A 24,373-nucleotide genomic window follows, 5' to 3' on the forward strand; every position below is an offset into this window, starting at 1 on the left:
CGGTGGCTGAGACAATGCTGCTGCCCAGGTCACGGGGACTGTGCACACGCACCTGAGGCGCTGCCTACAGGCCCGTTCATTAAGGGTTGGGGGCGGCGGGGCTCGACTACACCCAGCACCCGCCCCTCTCCGGTTTTATCAATGGGAACGGGTCGTCTAGATACCAGTGAGAATTCCCCCCAACCCTCTCAAGTCATGCTCGCAGGCTCGCTTCAGCTCAACGTTGGGAGGGAATGCGCGCCCCTAGAGCTCTGGGGTCCCGCAACTCCGTACTTTATTGGCCTTGGCCGGGCTCCGTAGCCCCGTTGCGCGTTACGCAGGGCCGCTCCTGGAGCGCTTGTGAGGCTGTTGCCATGGTAACAACAGCTCGCTCGCGCTTTTCCGTGTCACGTGACCGTACTCCGGCTTTTCACGTCTGTTGCGCCCAAGGTGCGGGTGGAGAGGGTAGCTTGTGACCCGTCTTCGATCGGCCATCTTGGATTTTGCGTCAAGATGATGGTGCCGAAGAGTGAAATCAACCCACCCCATAGCCTAGCATGAGATTCTGCGTTGACGTTAGCGCGTTCTCACGTCCGGAAGTGTGTCGGTAGGGACGGGGCGTGGTTGGATTGAGCCGCGGCGGCGGCCCTGGGCAGTGGGTTCTCCGACGTGGACAGCGGTAGCTACCGAGGAGCCGTGGGGCGATGGCGGCGGCTAGCGCGGAGCTGCAGGGGAAGTACCAGAAACTGGCTCAGGAGTATTCGAAGGTACCGGGCCTGAGACGCCATGATGCCGATACTCTTCCTCTATCGCGATACTTTCCAGTTACTAGCACCGATCCCGATCCTGGGACCGTACTGCGAGAAACTGTTACCTGTAGGAATTTGCTACCTGTCGCAGTTATTCGTATGTAAGGGATTGTGTAAAAACAAACAAACAAAAAAACACCCTGCTATCTGATGTAATTTTCTACTAGTAGCTGCTAATTGTTACCATTAGCAGTTACTGATACCTAAGGTGATTCTTATTTGCTGACTTATCCTAATTTGCTAAACCTTGACAGTAGAGTGGGATGGAAGTATAAAATCTTTGGCTTCCAAATGACCCTGCCTGGTGTACATATCAATTACCGCTTAATAGAGGATTGTAAAAAATAGTGAGGTCATTTAAACATCATTTATTTTGCAGCTTCATTTACTGTGCTGATAATGTAGCATTTGGACATTGATACTTGTGCCCAAGTGACCTGTGGGTTCTATTCATTTTAGTGGGATGTGGGACATGTGGTGGAGAATTTAAACTCTTAATTTCCTTGTGTCAATTATACGTCTATGCTGGTGTGATCGCTGACCATTACACTTAATCAACTCAGCAGGCAGGTACAGGCAGCAATGCACTTGTCTTGTTGCCTTGACTGAGAGAGGTTTCTGATCAAATGGAGTGTAGATTCCAGGAAGCTCCTAGGGTAATATCTCGTTGGAGATGAAAGGGCTTGTTCAAATGAGATAATAGAGTTTGTAGTGTAAAGATGAGCCAGATGGGTTTGTCTCCATTCTGGTATATTTAGTCTCTGGGGACTGGGTAGAAAGGAGAGAGAAGTATTTTGGATTTCCTGTTTCCCTTACTGAGGGCCATCTATACTCACCTGAAATTTTTCCTGGCAGAAGCAGTTCCTATCTATTTATTATAGGGTCAAAATATGGCTGCCATCACACAGAGGCATTACTGGTGGTGGAGATGAGAAGAGGGACAAGAAGTCCTTTCCCTTCCCCACACACTCCCATGTATGTCGAAGCCATACTGTTGTTGCTGCCTAAATATCCTGATGGCAAATGGGTGGGGGGGCAGAAGGCACTGCCAGCTATACTGAGCACCTCAGAGGAGCCATGAACTGTGTGGAGTTGTGATGCTCTGTACCTCAGGTGGACACCCTACACCCCCATTTTCATCTTTATAAAATGATTGTATGGTATCCAGTGCAAAGTTTATCATGTTGGATGTCTTCGGAAGGCTCATGATGCACTGAGCATGGTTGTTACAGTGATTGTTATAGTAATATTATAAGTTATAATTTCATGTATATAGTTGTGAGGCTGAAAATGTATCCTCATGGCTTAAAGCAAGCCCATGCAAAAACTCTCCAAGAACAGGGAGGCAGTTCACACCTTGTCAGGGCATGGATGGGACAAGCCCAGCACAGCCTCACAGGAGCAATGGACACTGGCTTAGGCAGCAACAAAAGAATCTGTTAGGCCCTCGAAGGAGTCACCCCTTTCCTTTGGGCAGTTCAGGACTATGATGAGGTAATGCTCACCTGACTCTGAGGGCAGGGGGGCAAAGCCAAGAGGAAAGAAAGGACAAGATAAAAGGGAGAGACATTTTGCCATGCTCTCTCTCTCTTTCTCTCCCACCTACATCTACAGACACCACCACCACCAAGGGACTGAAATGCTGATCAAAGGGGAGAGCCTGACTAAAAAGCCTCTATGTTTTTAAGGACATTGAAAGTTTTAAGATCAGCTTAGAATGCGTTTCGCTTTTATTTCATTTGACCAAATCTGACTTGTTATGCTTTGACTTATAATCACATAAATCTATCTTTATAGTTAATAAATCTGTTTGTTTATTCTACGTGAAGCAGTGCATTTGGTTTGTGTGTGTCAGAGATGCCCCTTGGGAGAACAAGCCTGGTACATATCAATGTCTTTGTTAAATTGACAAACTTATATAAGCTTACAGCGTCCAGCAGGCATAACTGGGCACTGCAAGACGGAGGTTCCCAGGGTTGTGTCTGGGACCGGAGATATTGGCTACAGTCATTTGCTTGCAAGTAGCTGGGAGCAGCTTACATGCCAGAGGCTGTGCGTGAACAGCTCAGGAGTGGGGGTTCTCTCAGCAGAGCACGGTAAGGCTGGCTCCCAGAGCCAAGGGTTGGAGAGGTCTAGCAGATCACTGGTCTAGATAACACCAGAGGGGAATGTCACAGGAGTGTATTCATAGAAACATAGAATATCAGGGTTGGAAGGGACCTCAGGAGGTCATCTAGTCCAACCCCCTGCTCAAAGCAGGACCAATTCCCAACTAAATCATCCCAGCCAGGGCTTTGTCAAGCCTGAACTTAAAAACCTCCAAGGAAGGAGACTCCATCACCTCCCTAGGTAACCCATTCCAGTGCTTCACCACCCTCCTAGTGAAAAAGTTTTTCCTAATATCCAACCTAAACCTCCCCCACTGCAACTTGAGACCATTACTCCTTGTTCTGTCATTAGGTACCATTGAGAACAGTCTAGATCCATCCTCTTTGGAACCCCCTTTCAGGTAGTTGAAAGCAGCTATCAAATCCCCCCTTATTCTTCTCTTCTGCAGACTAAACAATCCCAGTTCCCTCAGCCTCTCCTCAGAAGTCATGTGCTCCAGCCTCCTAATCATTTTTGTTGCCCTCCGCTGGACTCTTTCCAATTTTTCCACATACTTCTTGTGGGTCCCAAAACAGGACACAATACTCCAGATGAGACCTCACCAATATCGAATAGAGGGGAATGATCACGTCCCTCGTTCTGCTGGCAATGTCTCTACTTATACAGCCCAAAATGCCATTAGACTTCTTGGCAACAAGGGCACACTGTCGACTCATATCCAGCTTCTCGTCCACTGTAACCCCTAGGTCCTTTTCTGCAGAACTGCTTCCTAGCCATTTGGTCCCTAGTCTGTAACAGTGCTTGGGATTCTTCCGTCCTAAGTACAGGACTCTGCACTTGTCCTTGTTGAACCTCATCAGGTTTCTTTTGACCCAATCCTCTAATTTGTCTAGGTCCCTCTGTATCCTATCCTTACCCTCCAGCGTATCTACCACTCCTCCCAGTTTAGTGTTATCTGCAAACTTGCTGAGAGTGCAGTTCACACCATCTTCCAGATCATTAATGAAGATACTGAACAAAACCGGCCCCAGGACCGACCCTTGGGGCACTCCGCTTGAAACTGGCTGCCAACTAGACATGGAGCTGTTGATCACTACCCGTTGAACCCGACAATCTAACCAGCTTTCTATCCAATTTATAATCTGTTCATCCAGCCCATACTTCTTTAACTTGCTGGCAAGAATACTGTGGGAGACTGTATCAAAAGCTTGCTAAAGTCAAGGAATAACACATCCACTGCTTTCCCCTCATCCACAGACCCAGTTATCTCCTCATAGAAGGCAATTAGGTTAGTCAGGCATGACTTGCCCTTGGTGAATCCATGCTGATGGTTCCTGATCACTTTCCTCTCCTTTAAGTGCTTCAGAATTGATTCCTTGAGGACCTGCTCCATGATTTTTCCAGGGACTGAGGTGAGGCTGACTGGCCTGTAGTTCCCCAGATCCTCCTCCTTCCCTTTTTTAAAGATGGGACTACATTAGCCTTTTTCCAGTCATCCGGGACCTCCTCCGATCACCATGAGTTTTCAAAGATAATGGCCAATGGTTCTGCAATCACATCCACCAACTCCTTTAGCATCCTCGGATGCAGCGCATCTGGCCTCATGGACTTGTGCACATCCAGTTTTTCTAAATAGTCCCGAACCACTTCTTTCTCCACAGAGGGCTGGTCACCTTCTCCCCATATTGTGCTGGCCAGTGTAGCAGTCTGGGAGCTGACCTTGTTCGTGAAGACAGAGGCAAAAAAAGCTTTGAGTACATTAGCTTTTTCCACATCCTCGGTCACTAGGTTGCCTCCCTCATTCAGTAAGGGGCCCACACTTTCCTTGATTTTCTTCTTGTTGCTAACATACCTGAAGAAACCCTTCTTGTTACTCTTAACATCTCTTGGTAGCTGCAACTCCAAGTGTGATTTGGCCTTCCTGATTTCACTCTTGCATGCCTTAGCAATATTTTTATACTCCACCTTGGTCATTTGTCCAATCTTCCACTTCTTGTAAGCTTCTTTTTGCGTCTAAGATCAGCAAGGATTTCACTGTTAAGCCAGGCTGCTCGCCTGCCATATTTACTGTTCTTTCTACACATCGGGATGTTTTTTTCCTGCAACCTCAATAAGGATTCTTTACAATACAGCCAGCTCTCCTGGACTCCTTTCCCCCTCATGTTATTCTCCCAGGGGATCCTTTCCATCAGTTTCCTGAGGGAGTCAAAGTCTGCTTTTCTGAAGTCCAGGGTCCATATTCTGCTGCTCTCCTTTCTTCCTTGTGTCAGGATCCTGAACTCGACCATCTCATGGTCAGTGCCTCCCAGGTTCCCATCCACTTTTGCTTCCCCTACTAATTCTTCACAGTTTGTGAGCAGCAGGTCTAGAAGAGCTCTGCCCCTAGTTGGTTCCTCCAGCACTTGCACTAGGAAATTGTCCCCTAGCACCAGGAAATTGTCCCCTACATTGTATTCTGCTACACCTATTCTGTACTAGTGAGGGAAGCCCTCATTCCCCAGTGCTCCTGGTGCCCCAGCGCTCAAGAAATAATAAATGACACTTTAGCTGTATGACAAATGCTTAGGCAACATCCTCACAGTACCTATTAGATAACACTCGATACCAAACAAATTTTGGGAGTAGAGAGAACCAAGCCCACATTTCTATCTTTACAGGACTGTTTAAAAAACATTTTACAAGTTGAATTTTAGGGCTATAACATGAAAAACCCTTAATGAAAGTCTAAGCATTTAAAAATACATCTTTATTAGTCCCTTTACACTGCATAGAAAGTCATACGGTCTACTAGTAAAGAGCCATTGAATGCGCACACAACATTGAGTAGTGCAAAGCATTATAAATAGTATTTTAAATACTTATGAATTCCTTTTGAAAACAAACTCATAGGCAGAAAATCTACCATTGTGCTTTATACAGACTTCCACTTTTGTCACTGTTACATATATCAAGCAACAAGGTACCACCACAAAAATTACACCCAGAACTGTGGTGCTCACATCACCTTATTGCTCTCTGATTTAATTTTTGAGACATTTTCTTGAGCGTTTTCCCTCACTGTTAAAACTTAACTTGTTTTGTCTTGATAGCATTGTCACTTCTCAACAGCTCAATCACTCTTATTACTGCAAGGTGATTTAAAAAAAAAATTTTTTTTTTAAGCAGCATGGTGGATTTGATTTAAATCATGATTTAAAGGAAGACTCGATTTAATCATGGATTTTACTACATAAAAGTGAATTCTTGTTGGTTGTATTAACCTTAGTACATATTCTTCGCAACTCAGAGATAGATGTAGGTTTCATTTTTAGACGGTACACACTATACATTTTTAAAGTGAGTTATGTTGATAACTTTTCAGATTAGTTTTACAGCTATATCAGGAAATGAATGATTGTTTGGTCATTTCATTTACCTTTGGTAAATGAAGTAGATAGTTCACCTCCCAGTGACTTCATAAATATCTCCGATTCAACAGGTTAATCATTAACATTTGGAGGATTTTCTTGCCATGCTGTATTAGGAGGAGAACATCGCCAGACAGATATTTAAATTATTTTATTTAACTAAAACAATAATGTTCTGGATTTTTTTTCTTCAACAGCAAACATAATATTTTAACAAAACAAGCATATGAATTTTTGAATTTAGTTAAACATTCAAGTTTTTTAAAATTAGGTTTGTTTTTGTTAAAATTGTTTTTAAGAGTTAAATGAAATATTTAAAAAAAAAAAAAAAACCAAAACAAAAATTAAAGTGACTGTCAATCAGGTCAACATGAGAAACATATTGGCTTTTGCAGCTAACTCAGTTGTCTTTACCTTCATTTTTCTGTTTGTTCATAATCTGGAAAAGAAAAACAAGCTTTCCTGCTTTTTCAGGTCCCAAACGATTTATCAATTTGGAATGAATTAGTCCAAAGTTGAAAATATTTTTTCTACACCAGCAGAAGAAGTTATTGCTGTTAAGTGATATTATCACTTCAACAGTCTCTGAATCCAAGTGCTTGAGTCACTTCCACCAGTTCACTGGTGTGCCTTTCTTTAAAACAACATCAGCAAACATATATTTCTTGAATGGTTCTTATTCCCAAACTGGGTCTCTTTTATGGCCTGCGGCCATTACAGGTTTTCTCTTCTAGTGAGAGAATGGTATGGTAGATCTCAAATCAATGAAGGCTACACTCAGAGTATGCTGCTCAAACAGTTTCACTTCTGTTTCTACTCCCTGTCCCTACCTTTTCACGTTTATCTCCAGACTTCTTCTCCTTGTCCAGATCTATTCCGCCCCCAACAATCTTCTATTTATTGAACTTTTTGAATCTTTGCCCTTTTAGAGAGAGGTAAGGGATTGTCCCTCTGCAAATTTGTGTACACAGAGTCAATAGGGTTGAGGTCTGTTATTTCTCACCTCTATTTATTAGTTATTTTAAAACATTGTTGCTGTTAACAAGCATATTATCTCTGGAGACACAAATCCACAGTTTGAGAACTGCAAAACTAAGCATCTCTGATGGTATCTTCTAGACTGAGCACTGAGTCCCATTGGGTAGATAGAAAGATTAACCTAAATAATCTATACAGAAGCCCCTAGAATCCCATAAAATTGGGTCCCTAATCCATGAACTATTAGAACTCATTTACAAAACTTTTCTTAAACATTGCATGAATATATTGTCTCATACTATAGAATTAGAATTTACAATCCCTATTCCATCATGAGATACATTATAGCTCAAGGATATCTTAGTTTGTTATTCTTAAAGTTGCCACAGGACTCTCTGTTGCTTTTTACAGATCCAGACTAACACGGCTACCCCTCTGATACTTGATACCCTTGTAGTGTAGATATGGCCTTAGATATATGAAATGTTTGGGACAGATAACAGGAATTTCCTAAGTATGAGGGTAGACCAAGATTCATTCAGGTGTTTAGGCTCCAGCTTTTGTGGAACTGGCCTTATTGCACTCTAAAAGCTCAGGAACAAAGAGGCACATAAGAACAAAATATCATGTATTTATTAAAAAATTTTGATGTCAGAGTATGTAATTCATGTTTTTAGAATTCTTGTGGTTGTCAAGCTATCTTGGGGTTGTAGATGTGTATTCATTATGTTTTGAAGGCCAAAATTATAAATGGGTTCAACAAAGAATTAGATCAGTTCCTTAGCTGAGATAATCAGGGATGCATCCCCATGCTCTGGGTGTCACTAAACATCTGACTGCCAGGTGCTGGGAGTGGACAATGGGATAGTTCACTCAGTGAGTACCTGTTCTGTTCATTCCCTCTGAAGCACCTGGCACTGGCTGCTGTCAGAAGAGAGGATACTGAACTAGACAGACTATTGGTCTGATCCTCTACGGCAGTTCTAATGTATAGCAAAAATTACAATAGATTTTTGCCTTTGAGAAAGATGTTACATGAGATAGTATACTGCCTTTATTGAATATTTGAGAATCAAGTTCTACACACAAGCAATGGCATGTGGAAAAATGCTAACGGCTGGATTGAAAGGCAAAATAACAGTTACGAAAGGAAATCCTCATTGGTGGATTAAATGAAAACAAAGTTTTGAGACCAGGCCAGAAATTCAGTCAGACTGGAAGTCAGATGATCCAACAGAATAAACATCTCTAAAAATAAGAAGAAAAAGTTAGACTTAAAAATTCAAAATTTGAAATCACAGTAAAAAACATAGCAAGTACAATAATAGAAACACAGATGTCATTGCTAAAACTACTAGCAAGTACTTACACATATTTTCAATAAGTATTTATTGTTAAAATATAAATTGAATAGCCCAATGACATGCATCTGCACAGTAACAAAGCTAAATGATGAAGTGCTAAGAGTAATTCAGGGAATCCCAGCAGCAGATAAGACAAATTTGTGAACTGCTATGATACTTTATGCAATCAGATACGCTGATAAGGGATTCTTTGTTTCTGAGGGGGTATATGTAAAATGTTTCACTGAATTGAGTCTCCTGCAGCACTTCAGTAGGTTACATTAGGCAGGGAGCAGCTGCAGTGACTAGGCATTGCCTGTGCCTTTAAGAAAAGCCATTGGGATGCCTGTGCCTGTAAGCATGGGCTTCCCAGGGCTGGGTTCTAAGAGGTCCTGTCTGTGGGTGGGGAAATAAAAAAGTCCCTCTGCGCCCCTTCCCCCCTCGCCCTATTTTTTTTTTTTTGCAAACACTGATGTCTCAGTCCACCAGGGTAACTGTTACCGCCTGTGCCATGGTTTTGCCCTCTGGTAGCGCCTCACCCCTGTGCTTAACCCTGGCTCCTCTCCCCTCATCCCTGATTTTGCCCTTCAGCCCCTCTCCTAACCCTGCCTGCAGCTGCTTGACCCCCCCCCCCCCAACCAGTCAATTTCCACCCCCTGCTCAGATCCTGGCTACCCCTCTCCTCCGATTTGCCCCCTTTGCCCCTTTTTTAACTCCTTTAAAAAGCAGTCTGCAGAATCCTATGCCAAGTAAGAGTAGGGTGAAGGGCCAGTGGCTTCAGCAGATGTTACTGAGCATACTCAGTGCACCCTAAGTAGCAAATTCCTAAAGATAGCCATTTCTCACACTACACCATTGCTGTTGTAAAGTGCTGATCTGAAAGTGCTATGCGAGAGCTCCATATTAGATTGTCACATTTTCTAATATTGATACTGCGGCTTGTGCTCCATCACTGGCGCACTCATCTTCCTGGCCCTTCCTGATGCCTTGGAGCATGAGGGAAAGTAACACTGCAGTCAGGGATTGAAAAATTTATTGCTGTGATATGGATGTTTCTCGTTTAGCATCTATGAGTTTGCCTTCCTTGAAGGAGAGGAAAAGCTTGAGAGGGCTGGGAAGACACTGTCTCTGTTTTCTCTCAATTTCTCAAAGGGCTGACCTGCTTTCTGGAGAGAGAAGCTAGGGAGACTTGCCTGCAGCAGAAGGGAATGGTAGAGCAAAGCCCAGGCTGCTGGTTATCAATGGCAATGAAACTGGTTGTAGCACTCCCTGCTTCTCCGTTCCCCACCAATTCATCTGTCATAGGTATTTATTTGATGGGGGTGTGCTTGTCTTCAATTCCTACCCCCCATACTTACCCCTGGTTGGATGGACTGAGGGTTTGCTTTCTTTCTGCTCAGGCTGGCAGTGGTGGGCATTCACCACTAGTGTTTGTTCTGCCCCACCTTTTCGCAGTACTTTGGAGGTAACTTTACTTGATCCCACCCCTACTCCAAGGTGGATATAGGGTGCCCTTAGTGTTTTCTTCTGCCTTACAGCTGCCCAAGTGGCTACTCCCTGTTACCTCTTTTCACCTTCTCACTGCTGCTAACCTGAGGGAACTCTAGTAAGCTCTTTTAGACCTCCTGGGGGGGGAGGGGTATGGTACTCTTTTTCTAAGTGCATGCAGATTCTCCAGTTAGATGAAAAATCCCATATTGGGTTAACAACACTGAGTGTCCATTTAGTTTAAGAAAGGACAATCGGTGGAAAGTGAATGCTGCAGATCACATGCAGGTTCTGGTAACATCTATATAGGAAGAGGCAGTGCTCAGATATTGTGCTTCTTAGCAATAGAAGCATTTGGCAACATATTCTGACCAGGTTTGTCGGTTTGTCCCTGATTCTGTTGCTACTGTCCTCCTGAAATTACACAGCTTTAGTGGCTGCTGTCAGCAACCATGAGCTGCAAAGAGTCTAAACCAGTCAGAGACAATGTTCCCTCTAATTTTTTATGTCCTCATGCAGAATGAGTTTTGTTATGTGCACTAATATTGAGGTGATGTGTGGCAGGGGTGGGGATGAGGAGTTTGGGGTATGGGAGGGGGCTAGGGCAGAGGGTTGGGTGCAGGAGGTGAGGGCTCTGGCTAGGGGTGAAGGTTCTGGGGTGGGGCTGCGAATGAGGGATTCGGGGTGCAGGGGGGTCAGAGGGTTGGGGTGCAGGCTATGGGGTGGGGCCAGGGATGAGGGATTTGAGGTGTAGGCTGTTCTGGGGCTGGGGTGGGGAGAGAGGACTCCCCCCATCCCTCTCTCACGGCAGCAGCTCGGGGGAGGGGCGCCTCTCCTTGGCAGCTCCGGCCTATTTCCTTATGAAGCTCTATTCCAGAAGTGCTGCAAGCTGAATTTAGCTTCAGAATTGTACCCCTTGCAGAGGGATTTTAGTTTTATCACCTTCTACTGCTGTCCTATTGTATCTTAGAAATTTAAAAAATGCTCAGGGAGATATTGTAGAGAATTTTGCTACTTTGATCCTCAATTTTTTAGGTTCTAGTTTGTTTTGTGAAAGAAGCTGAGTTGAATGTCAAAAAAGGAGGGGAACAGAACATTCCCGCTACACTGGAGTGGTTATGACTAGAGTAGGGTGAAAGTTTTTTTGTTTTTTGGATTAATAGTTTATTTGCAAAAACATGCAGTATTGGGTCAACAGAAACTATTTGGAAATTTGACACATTTGCTGAATAGTTTTGGCCTTTTTTTTTTTTTTTTCTTTGAGACTTAAATGCCATTCACAAAATGACAGTAGGAGAAGGAGGTGCCCTCCTTTATAACCTTACCAGGCCTAGTGACTATTCATTGTCATTCATAGTGGCAATTCATAGTCATTTTAGTGTAGTAGTTAGGCCACTCACTTAGGATGTGGGAGACCCAAGTTCAAGTCTCTGGTCCAAAGACTATTTGGACCTTGTCTATATACAGAGTTTTGTTGACGCAAGCTACACTGATCAAAAACCGGTATAATCACATGGTTTGTGCATGTTCACACAACTCTTCTTCTGTCGGCGGAGCGCGTTCACAGTTGGTGCTCTAGCATTAACAGTGAGAACAGTGCACTGTGGGTAGCTATCCTACTGTGCTACTCGCCACCTTCTGCACCTAGGAGTTGTGAGAAGGCAAAATGGATTGCAGTGCATCATGGGTGTGGGTTCAACGTCCCATGATGCAGTTTTTTGTGTCCCATCATTCCACGGGCTTCCAACTGTGTTGCATGGTATTTTTCAACAGCCCCAGTTTACTCTGTACCTGACCACTCTGTCAGAAAGGATGGATCCTGTGCTGCTCTCTACTGTTGTTTTCACTGTTATGAATGCAACGCAGCTGGTTATGAAGTATATCATGAGCACCCACTCTCAACAGGAATTAGAGGTGCGTGACCTGCTGTGTGCCATGGGAAGAAACGCCACCAGATTACTTTTGGCATTCATGGAGCAACTGCACACTGTGTACTGTCTCTTTTGGGCTTGGGAAGCAAGCACTGAGTGGTGGGATCCCATTGTTATGCAGGTCTGGGATGATGAGTAGAGGCTGCAGAACTTTTGGATGCAGAAAGCCACTTTCCTGGAACTGTGCTCACCCCAGCACTGCAGCCCAAGGACACCAAAATGAGAGATGCCCTCTCGGTAGAGAAGCATGTGGCAATCGGTGTGTGGAAGCTGGCAACACCAGACTGCTACTGGTGAGTTGCTGTCCCTAACTGCAGCAGGGCAATAGATGGCACATAATTCTCAATTTTGGCCCTGGACCAGCTTTCGACAGAGTACATCAATAAAAAGGGTTGCTTCTCTTTGGTAGTGCAGGCACTTATGGATCACAGTGGGCGTTTCACTGATATCAACGCAGGGTGGTCCGGAAAGATGCATGATGCACACATCTTCAGGAACACTGGCCTGTACAGAATGCTGCAAGCAGTAACTCTCTTTCCAGAGCAGAAGATTCTAATGAGGGTGGGGGGGTGTTGAAAAGCCCATAGTGATCCTGGGAGACCTAGTGTACCCCTTACTCCCATGGCTCATGAAGCCTTATACGGGAAACCTGGACAGAAGCAAAGAGTGCTTCAACAATAGGCTGAGCAGGTGCAGGATGACTATAGAATGTGCCTTTGGCAGATTAAAAGCATGCTAGTTTTGCCTTTATGGCAGGTTAGACCTAAATGAGGAAAATATTCCCATGGTCATAGTCGCCTGTTGTGCGTGCCATAATATTTGAGAGGCTAAGGGTGATAAGTTTCCCCAGGAGTGGAGCATGGAGGCTGATTTTGAGCAGCCAGATACCAGGGCTATTAGAGAGGCACAATGGGGAGCTATTTGAATCAGGGAGGCTTTGAGACACAATTTTGACAAATGAGCACTAGCAGTGTTTCGTTCTGTACAGCACTCTGCCATGCTTTGTTAACTTGTTGCCTTGCATGAAAATTTTGATGATTCCTGGCCGTGATTTGTAGTCAGTAAATGATCATATTCTCACTGTGTATTAATTCCACCAGCAACCACTGTGTGTAGGAGACAAAGATTGGGGTTTTCTTTCAGAGTGTTTTTATTAAATACCAATTAACACCACTCACAAAAGGCTTGATGGGAAGGGTGATAATAATAAAGGGCAGTGTAGGCTCTAATAGCTGTGTGCATCATTTTGGAAACTGTCCAAAGGTGTGGAGTGAACAGGATACCGAGATGGGCTGAGAAGTTTCAAGGAACGTGTGGGAGGAGTTTGGGGAGGACATGGAAAGCAGTTCTGCACAGGGGGCCGAACACAAATGTATTATGCCTGCTGCGTGATTAGGAACTTCAACATCTCAGTTTGCTCCTCTATCACTTTTATCATCTGCTCCTTGCCCATTAAAATTCAATTCTGGCTTTCCATTCTGTTCTGTCTATTTTATAATTTTCTTTTAAAGTCTCTCTCCCTGCTCTGTGTTCTTATTTTTTGGTCTCTGGGGATTGGAACACCTCCTCCTTTCTCCTCCTTGTTTGCTTCCTTATATGATGGAAGTGCTCCGCCAATGTGTAGGGCGTTCCCCTCAAGGCCACTTCTTCGGAAGCACAATAAACAATAAACAGAAGCATGATTGTTATGCATGCACAGCATTGAATCATTATAGTAAGATGCACCTCTTTTTAAATATGAATAAGTTTCTCACTGTCCCTTGGCAAGCACACAGCTCAGTGAACATCCTAAACATGGTGAGTTTGGCCTGAGGGAGGGGGAAGGGCACTCAAGATGAGGCAAAGGGTCTAAGTGTTTTTTTTTTTTTTTTTTTTTTAAGGGGATCAGTGCAGGCGACTAGGGAGAATACTGTAAATTCTGCCACCATTTTCCACAGGTTGGGGTCATTGAAGCCGATATCTCACTTCTGAGAGATGCAAGGGTGCATCTTCTGCATACGTGTGGCTTCAGACCAGTTACCTATGCTTCTCACCTGTGTGCTGCTTTGGTCCCTGCACAAGTGATTGCAGATTGGCGCAGGAAACTTTCCTACACTGAGGGAAGGAACAAAGCATCTCTCGCCAACAAATCTTCAGCATAGGATTGGCGAGTACCTTCAGAAAAGTTTCCCAGAGATCTCTCTGGAGGATTCCTGTGAAATCTCGGTGTGCATTAACACACTGTTCCACAGGGCCCCCACTGTGCAGCTGTACATGAGAATGTGAATCATACCCAAACACAGCTAGTTTTGTACATGTCTATTCCGTCTGCAAGAATATACAAAAAAGATAGCTCTACCTCATATAATCAAGCAGCATGAACTAAAAAAGAACATTTACCAGAGCTCTCCTCTCCTGCATCATGCGTGCCAGAGACGGACTGCCGGATTTGGCTAGAACCCTCCAGAATGGAAAAGATGTCTTCACTCGCCATGCCACCCTACGACCCTGCCGCATGCTCCACGTCGTCCTCCAACTCAATCTCCTCGTCCACCACTTTGTCCTCTGTGTTGAGACCACTGTCTCCAGCCCCACCAAAATATCTACGGGGCTCTTGGCAGTGAAAGTGGGGTCGCCATGGAGGATGGCATTCAGCTACTTATAGAAGTGGCAGGTCTTTGACGTAGCACCAGAGCGACGGTCTGACTCGCTTGCCTTCTGGTACACCTGCTTCAGTTCCTTTATCTTTGCACGGCACTGGTGTGTGTCCTGTTCATAGCCCTTACCCAACATGCCATGAGAAATCTGACCATAGATACTGAAGTTCCTATGGCTGGAGCGGAGCTGAAACTGCACAACCTCCTCTCCCCACAGTGCCAGCAGATCCAACAACTCAGGTGTGTTCCAAGCAGGAGAGTGTTTGCTGTGTGGAGCTACTGTGATCAGCTGGGAAGATGTGATATGAGCTGTCCACACCAAGCAAATAGGAAGTGGAATTTCAAAAATTCCCAGGCTTTTTAAGGGGGCAGGGTGGATGCCTATGTACCTGGATGCAAGGTAGTGGAGTTCAAACCACTGACCAGAGCGGTCAAGATGAGCATTGTGGGACACCTCCTAGAGGCCATTTACAGTGACCTAACTAAGCACAGTGTCTACGCTGACACTTTGTCAATACAACTTTTGCCGCAAAAAGCTCCACGCCTCTTGTCAAGGTGGTTTTATTTAGTGGGCAAAGCAGGAGAGTGTTTTGTCTGTGGAAGGAGCTTTGTAGTTTGTACACCTCCACTGTTTTGTCAATGAAAGCAGACTTTTGTTGACAAAACTCTGCAGTGTAGACAAGGCCTTATTTATAAAAAGTGGAACACCATTAAGAGGAGTGATTGAGGGCTTGTCTTCACTATGACGATGTAAATTACGCTGCTTCAGTTAAGTAAACTACGTAACTGAAGTTGACGTAATCTACATCGACTTACAGCAGTGTCAACACTGCTCTCCCATTGACATTGCTTCTGCCTCGCATTGAGGTGGATTACAGAAGTTGATGGGAGAGCGCTCTCCTATCGACTTAGCATGTCTTAACCAGACTCGCTAAATTGATTCTGCTGCATTGATCGAAGCAGCACCAATTTAGCCTGTAATGAAGACAAGCTCCAGAATATCCCATAGACCAGTGGCTAGGGTATTGCTTGAAAATGTCCGAGACTCAAATTCAAATCCATTCTCCACATCAGGCAGAGGAGGGAATTGAATGCACAGTTCCCACATCCCAGGTGAGTGCCCTAATCACTGGGCTAAAGATTATAAAGAGACTACCGTCTACAGCTATTTTGTGACTCTAGTGACCTATTAAAAATGCTGGAGATAACATTTTGGGTAGAACATTTAAGCAGAAATGGATTTCTTCAATTCGCTAATTTTTTTTTGTAGCTTTTAGAATTGGTTCAACTCAAACCGAATATTTGCCAAGCACTGTGAGGGGACATAGGCTTTGGCTTTCTGGATTAATTCTACTCAAATAACTTTATGCTTGGGAAACCAATGGTCTGTTGCTTATCCTGATTTGAAGCTTTAGGAAGAGAAATACAAGCTCTTGTCACTTGGGTATTTTCTAAACAAAGCACAAGCTCATTAGCGTAAAGCTAATCGATGAAATGAGCTTGATTTCTGGTGTCTATGAAATATGATTCTTGCTTCTTAGTTTGGTGTCTGTCTATTTTGACACTTCTGTATATTACTCCTGGGGCAATTTTGCGCTAATAACTTCAGAATGTGTAAGGCCAGAACGCTTCACTAGATCCTCTAATCTGGTCTCCAGTACATCATAGGCCCTTAAATTTCACCTGGTTACCCCTGTATTGAGCCCTATAACTTATATTTAACTAAAGCACAACTTCTATCAGCTGGCAACAGACCCTAGTGGATCATACGCCAATTAAGGATAGTAGACATGCTCCCTGTGCCAGTAGCTGTGAGGTGGGAGGCATAGGAACCTGTTATATTGGCCCTACCCCTGCTGAAACTCCCTATCCTTGGAAGTTCCCAGTAAGCAACTTGCAGGAGGCTTCCCCTCCCTTTTGGCCCCCTAAGCAATTCAAAGGGAGCATAATAGGCTCACAGTATTAATTGTTGTCTCTTGATCTTTTGAAATGTTCGGCTCTCAGACAAAATTTTAGACATCAGCATTGCTTTACGTGAATTCACTCCCTTTGTGCTTCGGCCAGTGGCATTCCCAAGTGCAGTGCAAACCATTTTAATTCATGACTGCTGCTGCTGGACTCAGCCATGTCAAATTAATACAAACTACTGGTGAAGAAACCTGAATCAGAGCCATTATCAAGGAATGGGAAGATGGAACGATCAATGCCTTTATTATTAATGCTTGAGAGGTGATACTCTGAAAAGTGAATAGAAAAATGTCATTGAGGAGCTCCATCTTTGTCTCAATGATTTCCAGCTCAAACTAGCCAAAATCATAGTAAAAAGATGGGCGTTTTTTTGGCAGTCTGCAAACTCATCCTGAGATGTTAAGTCAGGCTATGTTCTCTCTGGTTTGTGACACTGGTAATGAAGCATAAGTTTTGTAATCAGAATGTAGTTAACAATTCTGTGGAAACATGAGGTGGCATAGAATCCTGTTGACTCTGTTAGTTGTGTTCTGTAGTGTGAACAAAAATAAAAGGTATCAGAGGGGTAGCCGTGTTAGTCTGGATCTGTAAAAAGCAACAAAGAGTCCTGTGGCACCTTCTAGACTAACGACGAATTGGAGCATAAGCTTTCGTGGGTGAATACTCACTTCGTCAGATGCATGTAGTGGAAATTTCCCTATGTAAAAGATAAGTGGACACAAGTCAGATATTAGGAATGGCAATATACAAAAACCTGTAGGAGAACACTTCAATCTCCCTGGACACACAATTTTAAGCAGATTTAAAGGTAGCCATCCTGGAGCAAAGGAACTTCAGGATCAGACTTCAAAGAGAAACTGCTGAGCTTCAGTTCATTTGCAAATTTGACACCATCAGCTCAGGATTAAACAAAGACTGTGAATGGCTAGCCAACTACAAAAGCAGTTTCTCCTCCATTGGTGTTCATGCCTCATCCTCCCTGATTGAACTAACCTCATTATCTCTAGACTGATTCTTGCCTGCATATTTATACCTACCTCTGGAAATTTCCACTACATGCATCTGACAAAGTGAGTATTCACCCACAAAAGCTTATGCTCCAATACGTCTGTTAGTTTATAAGGCGCCACAGGACTCTTTGTCAAAAATAAAAAGGTTATTTTTAAAAAAAAAAAAGGCAAAATAAAACTTTTTGTCTGAAAAGGAGAAATATACACAGGGGGTAGGTTTCTTTAGTAAATAGGTGCCCTTTTTGTGTAGGTGCTTTTCAGACCATAACCACACTTTAAAATTGTCTTGTTACTAAGATGTACATGATGAGCTGGATCACAGAAACCCCCTTGGGAACTGCCATCTGATGTGCCAAGACTACTACTGCCCCTGCTTTCCCTGCCAGCCTGGGAGTCCAGCACCCTGTCTTGTTGAGCCAGACATGCCTGTCTGCTCCAACACAGACCCAGGGTCTGAACCACGTGCCCCAAAGTGCAGACTTAACTGAAAGCAACTTACAGAAGTGTTCCTGTCTTTAACACTAAGATGCCCAAGTCCCAATGGGGTCTAAACCCCAAATAAATATCATAAATTGTTAGCCCTCTATAACACTGATGGAGAGAGATGCACAGTTGTTTGCCCCCCCCCCAGGTATTAATACATACTCTGGGTTAATAAGTAAAAAGTGATTTTATTAAATACAGAAAGTAGGATTTAAGTGGTTCCAAGTAGTAACAGACAGAACAAAGTGAATTACCAAGTAAAATTAAAATAAAACACGCAAATCTAAGACTAATACAGTAATAAAACTGAATACAGATAAAATCTCACCCTCCAAGATGTTTCAATAAGTTTCTTTCACAGACTGGACACCTTCCTAGTCTGGGCACAATCCTTTCCCCTGGTACAGCCCTTGTTCCAACTGAGGTGGTAGCTAGGGGATTTCTCATGATGGCTGTCCCTTTTTCTCTGTTCCACCCACTTTTATATCTTTTGCATAAGGCGGGAATCCTTTGTCCCTTTGGGTCATCCCTCCCCCCCAATGGAAAAGCACCAGGTTAAAGATGGATTCCAGTTCAGATGACATGATCACATGTCACTGTAAGACGTCATTACCCACTTGGCCGCAGACAAGTATACAGGAAGACTCACAAGTAAAACAGAGCTATCCACAGACAATTGTCCTGGTTAATGGGAGCCATCAAGATTCCAAACCACCGTTAATGGCCCACATTTTGCATAAATTACAATAGGCTCTCAGAGTTATATTTTATATTTCTAGTTTCAGATACAAAAGTCATAATTTATACGAATAGGATGACCACACTCAGTAGATTATAAGCTTTGTAATGATACCTTACAAGAGACCTTTTGCATGAAGCATATTCCAGTTACGTTATATTCATACTCATCAGCATACTTTCATAAAATCATATAGAGTGCAACATCACAGTATATTTCTTGTTTAAGAACAATTTGTTTGAGAGTGAAGTTCATAGAAGGTAAAATGACTTGTTTTCCAAAATGTAAAACAATGGAATTGGGTTATGCTGGTCTTATACTTTTTTCAATATTATTACAACAGTATATCTGTAACAGAACTAATACGGCCTGATTTAAAATGCACATATTTTCTATTTTCCTAAACAAAGATGTGTACTCTTTCAGATTGTTAATGATCACTTTGTATGTTTGTTGATTCCTGGCTGGATTAATAATTTGCACCTCGTTTTCAGCTTCGAGCTCAGAATCAGGTGCTGAAAAAAGGTGTCATGGATGAGCAAGCAAATTCTGCTTCTCTGAAGGTACAAGTTAAAAAGTCTTCTATTTAATTGCACTCAGTCTTGTCAAACTGTGATCAGATGGTGAAGTTTTCCGGATCTGCTTTGTGGTTAAGTGGATGTAGCTAATTGTAACCAAGGATTGATTCAGTAAGAATTTCCCATCTGCAACTATTCTGTTCCTGATGTGGTGTGGTGGGCATTTACAAACAGTCACCAGGAAGTGTCCATCTGACTGTGTAAAAGGAAGAAGTATGCACTCACAGCATGCTTTGTGTAGACTTAAGGAAGCTAAGTTCTTTTGCTAAAAACAATCCATATGTGTCTTTAGGTTGTCTACAAACGAACAAAGCAATGTGTGTTGAATTGTTTTAGATTTTGTATAATTACTATTATTCCTTTGTGATTTTTTTTTTTAAATATTAGTCACTTTTTTATAACGCTTGTGCTGAAATCATAGTGGATTGATGAAACTTTTATGCTAATTCAGGAACAACTGAAGATGAGGGACCAATCATTGAGAAAACTGCAACAAGAAATGGACAGTTTGACATTTCGAAATCAACAGCTTGCAAAGAGGGTGGAACTGCTTCAGGATGAACTTGCCTTAAGTGAAGCCAAGGGCAAGAAGAACAAGGTAAGCTTCAAATTAAAACAATTTACTTAAAGAAAAATGTCCTGGCTTTCCATCAATGGTCTTGTTTTTATCAGCATCCCAGTAAGAGACATAAAACAAAGTCCTTCACTTCTTTTCTACCTTTCTATCCCCATGTATATTTTTGTGCCAAACTTCCTAGCAGTAACAAATTGGTAGAGCATTGCTTCACCACTTGATAGTATCTAATAATAAAGAAATTTAATTTAAAATAAATGAACATACGTTCTAAAACAAGCAATAGAGAATGCTCTGCATTTAGTGCGTATACAATACAAACCTAATGTTTAACAATATAAACTTAGACTTTTGTCTATCAATTTGTACCACACACTTTGTGGTCCCTTCTAACCCTGTGATTCTATGCAAATCTGTAAACTGTGTGGACCATGGTTTCCCATGATTTGATGAGTAGGAATATAGGAATTTATACTGGATCAAACTCGAGTCCATCTGGTCCACTATCCTGTCTTTGACAGTGGCCAGTACCAGATGCTTCAGAAGAAAGTGTAAAAGAACCCTGAAATAGATACATGGCGTGGGAATCGGCCCCCTCTGCAGGTTAAATCTCTGACTGATTTTTTAATAGATTTACTTAATCCCTGAAGCATGAGGTAAATATCCTTTCCAAAATTTTTATCATTAATTGATAATTCTGTATGGGTATCAAGAATATTCAAGTTGATATCTTGAGTTGATACAGTTTACTTAGAATTCTGTAAGGTGTATGAATATTTAATTTGTTCTCCTCTAGTGTGCATTAGTGTACATTTATCAACATTAAATTTCACTTACTTATTTCCTTTCCACATCTTTAATAAGTATATTAAACAACATGGGACCTAGTACAGAACCTTGAGTCACCCCACTCTGAACCTTTTGCATAACTGACCTTTTATTCCTATTTGTATCTTTCTATCTACTAGCCAGTTTTTGATTGAAAACAGTAATTTGACTCTAGCCCCATGACTATTTAGGTTCTTTGGTAGCCTCTTCTGCCAGGATGGATTGACTGAAATCATCTGTTTTGTATTTGTCCTTTTTTAGTTTATTTTCTAAACAAAATTCTCATTAGTTGGTAACCATTAAAACATGTTGATTTGCACCTGAATATAGCCTTTTCACTAAACTTGGTGCTTCTTTTTACTAACCAGGATACACTATATTATGCAAATGTATTTAAGCAATTTATATAGCTTAATTTACATTAATTCAGAGTGTTAACAGTTGCATTTTTTAAAATGGTGAATGATGCATTTCTTATTTACTAGATGATTCTTGTTTGAGTCGGGACTTGTGTCAAAGCCTGTTTGGATGAAAATTCAGATTCAATTACAAATGCACAAAACCAGCATTTTAATTTTTGTATTGAATAAAATTTAAGTGCTGAAAACATAAGAATTTTTTTAAAACATGCTTTTTAAACAAAGGAAATATCAGTAGCTAATGAATTGAAGTGATTGTTTCTGGTCAACATGTCCTTCAAGATTTTACAGATCATAGAGCTCACCTTCTCACAAGTAGTTTTATTCATAGATTGAAAGAGGAAAACAAGCTTTTCTGCTTTTCAACTGATTTCTTAATGCTGGCTGAACTAGTTAAATAAACTCAAATGAAGATATTTTCTCTGCACTTGCAGAAGAGGCTATTGCTTTCAAAAGTTGGTTTAGCACATCAACAAACTCTGTTTCCAGGTGCTTACCCCACCAGTTTAGTGTTTGACTTCCTGTAAAACTTCCCAGCAAACATTGCTTAGTATTTTTTTTTAATTTACATAATCTTAATAGATAATAATAAATTTAGGCTTTAATTTATGCTGTCAGTTTCATCAAAGGCCTTTTAAAGTCTAAATAAACTATATCAGCTAGTTTTCCTTCATCTATTACTTTATAGACACCGTCAATGAAGTCTAAAAGTTTAGTGAGACATGATTTTCCTTTGCTAAAACCATATTGCTTAGACCTATCATACCATAATCTTCCAGATATTCTGTTCTGCTTATAATTATCATTTCAACCAGTTGGCCAAGTACAGATGTAAGGCTTTACTGGCCTCTAGTTCCTCAGATCTCTCCAAGAGCCTTTTAAAAATATAGGTGCAACCTTTCCTATCCTCCAGTCCTCTGGAACAGTGGCTATTTTTTAATAGGAACGTAGCCATTTCATCCTTAAGTACCTTTTTATCTTTTGGATGTATACAATCTGCCTGTTGGCTTATCACCTTTCAAATTATTATTTTGCTGCAGTACCACCTCTTCTGAAACCTGAATTTCTGAGAGTAGCTGATCTTCATTATCAGAAAAGAGCAGGTCTGGGGTAGGTGTTTTCTCAGTGGTGAAATGTGATACAGAGAAATCACTTAGCTTCTCATTAGTGTCCTTATCGTCCATAATTGCTCCATTTAGCTCCGGTGATTCAACAGACACACCAATTCTTTCACAAGTTTCATGCTTCTGATTTACTTAAATAATCTGTTTTTACATCTTTTGTTATTTGCTCCTCAAAATACATTTTGGCCCTTCTAATTTCCCTTTTACTTATTGCCAGGTGTGATTTATGGCTTCTGTCAGTTCAGACTTCCAAATTTTGAAGGATTGCAGTTTGGTTCTAATAGCCTCTCAGACCTTACTGTTTACGTTGCGTTCCAAGTTCCCTTTTTTGTTCAACAACAGGAATGTATTATGACACTCCATTATTGTTTAGTTAAATATCATCCATACCACTTCTTAAGGTTTTTACTTCCCTTACTTTTAAAGCCATTTTGACTAACTACATTTTATTGAAATCTTCCTTTCTAAAGTTCAGTGTCACTGTCACTTTTTGGTAACCTGCCTGCCCCAGGATATAGCATGTAATTGTGTTGTAGTCACTCTTACTCAATAGCTGAGCTACTGTCACTATTTGGATTAACTTCTGTGTCAAGAGTAGCCTCGCCTTGTCTACTCTAGGTGTTCCAAGAAGCAATCATTTAGTGTTAAGAAACTATTACTCGGACAAAGTATGCCATTTCACCAGATTAGGCCTATACAGGTTTACAAATATTGACTGAATTTTTTGAGTAATGACTAACTTGTTTCGTGTCTTCTAACCTGTACAAATAATATATTTAATGCAATTTGTGCATGCAGTTGTCATTGTCCAAGTTTAGAGATCTGGTGCTGTCTTTGAACTTGTGTTTTAATACAACCTACATATATCACTTGTAAGAAATATTTGGAATAACTGTATTTTAGAGATGTTAATCATAGCCTGTGCTTCTGTTACTGTGGAAATGTGACTAGACCCAATTTTAAGCTGTGTAAAGTATGCTTACATATTGGGAATGGGTGCCCTGTAAAACTGCATGCAATACATGGAAATACTTTTTAATTTTTATCAGAAAAGTGGAGAATCTTCATCTCAGTTGAGTCAAGAGCAGAAGAGTGTCTTTGATGAAGATCTTCAAAAGAAGATAGAGGAGAATGAACGATTACATATACAAGTGAGTAATTCTCAAAGAATTTCTCTTCTGAAGTTAGAAAGCTGGTTATATGTGAACTGCAATGAAGAAAATGAATAGTAAAGCATCCAAAAACCACTCTGTGGAAGCTCGGATCTCAGAAGTGGCTTGTGAGAATAGTGGATTAAATTGATGTTTTTAATGATCCTTTGAAGCATCAGACCATACTAACTGGCACTGCTTTGCATGTGTTTAAATTCACTTTGAATTGCAAAATGTCAGAATAACCTAATTTCTGTGTCAGATTATTTTACTCCTGGGGTAATTCTGTGCCACTGTGCAATGCAGAATTTTACAGAAATTAATGTTTTTTGCACAGATTCCACCTCCCACCCACCCCTCCGAAATGGGCTGCAGTGCTGTTGGCCGCCACTAGGGGCCGCTGGACCTGGCAGGGCCAAGCTTGCACATAGAAGACACTGCTGGGGGAGGGAGGAGAGGGAAGAGTAGAGGGTTCCTAGCAGCTGCAGTTCGTCACATACTCTGACTAGGGTTACCATACATCCGGATTTCCCCCGGACAAGTCCGGCTTTTTGGTACTCAAATCCCCGTTCAGGGGGAATTGCCAAGAAGTCAAACATGTCCAGGGAAATAGGGAGGCAGCATAAACCAGGGTCCACGCGGCCCCAGCACGACCCGTAGGGTCCGCAGCGCAGCCCAACCGCCCAGCTACATTGTAGCGAGCGTGGGCAGGGGAAGGGGGGGGCGCAGCCGCAGAAGGCGGCAAAGGGGCCGCTGCTGCCCCCGGAGGCTGGGTGGATTGTGCGCCCCAGCTGAGCCCGCAGGACCACAGGGAGGCCG

General features: G+C 42.3%; 1 protein-coding gene across 3 annotated transcripts in view; it reads left to right on the forward strand.

Annotated features, from left to right (window-relative positions):
* Positions 1-381: 381 nt before the first annotated feature.
* Positions 382-24,373, forward strand: part of PPP1R21 (protein phosphatase 1 regulatory subunit 21) — a 79,301-nt gene continuing 55,309 nt past the window's right edge. The window contains exons 1-4 of one of the 3 annotated variants that reach the window (XM_034764336.1): positions 382-746; positions 19,375-19,443; positions 19,910-20,056; positions 23,453-23,554. In XM_034764336.1, the coding sequence (XP_034620227.1) occupies positions 684-746; positions 19,375-19,443; positions 19,910-20,056; positions 23,453-23,554 (381 nt within the window). In that variant the 5' untranslated portion in view covers positions 382-683. The remainder of the gene's footprint in view (positions 747-19,374; positions 19,444-19,909; positions 20,057-23,452; positions 23,555-24,373) is intronic. The other 2 variants (XR_004644954.1, XM_034764335.1) reach the window with 2 other exon arrangements.

This window comes from Trachemys scripta, chromosome 3, assembly GCF_013100865.1.
Source record: "Trachemys scripta elegans isolate TJP31775 chromosome 3, CAS_Tse_1.0, whole genome shotgun sequence".
NCBI lineage: Eukaryota > Metazoa > Chordata > Testudines > Emydidae > Trachemys > Trachemys scripta.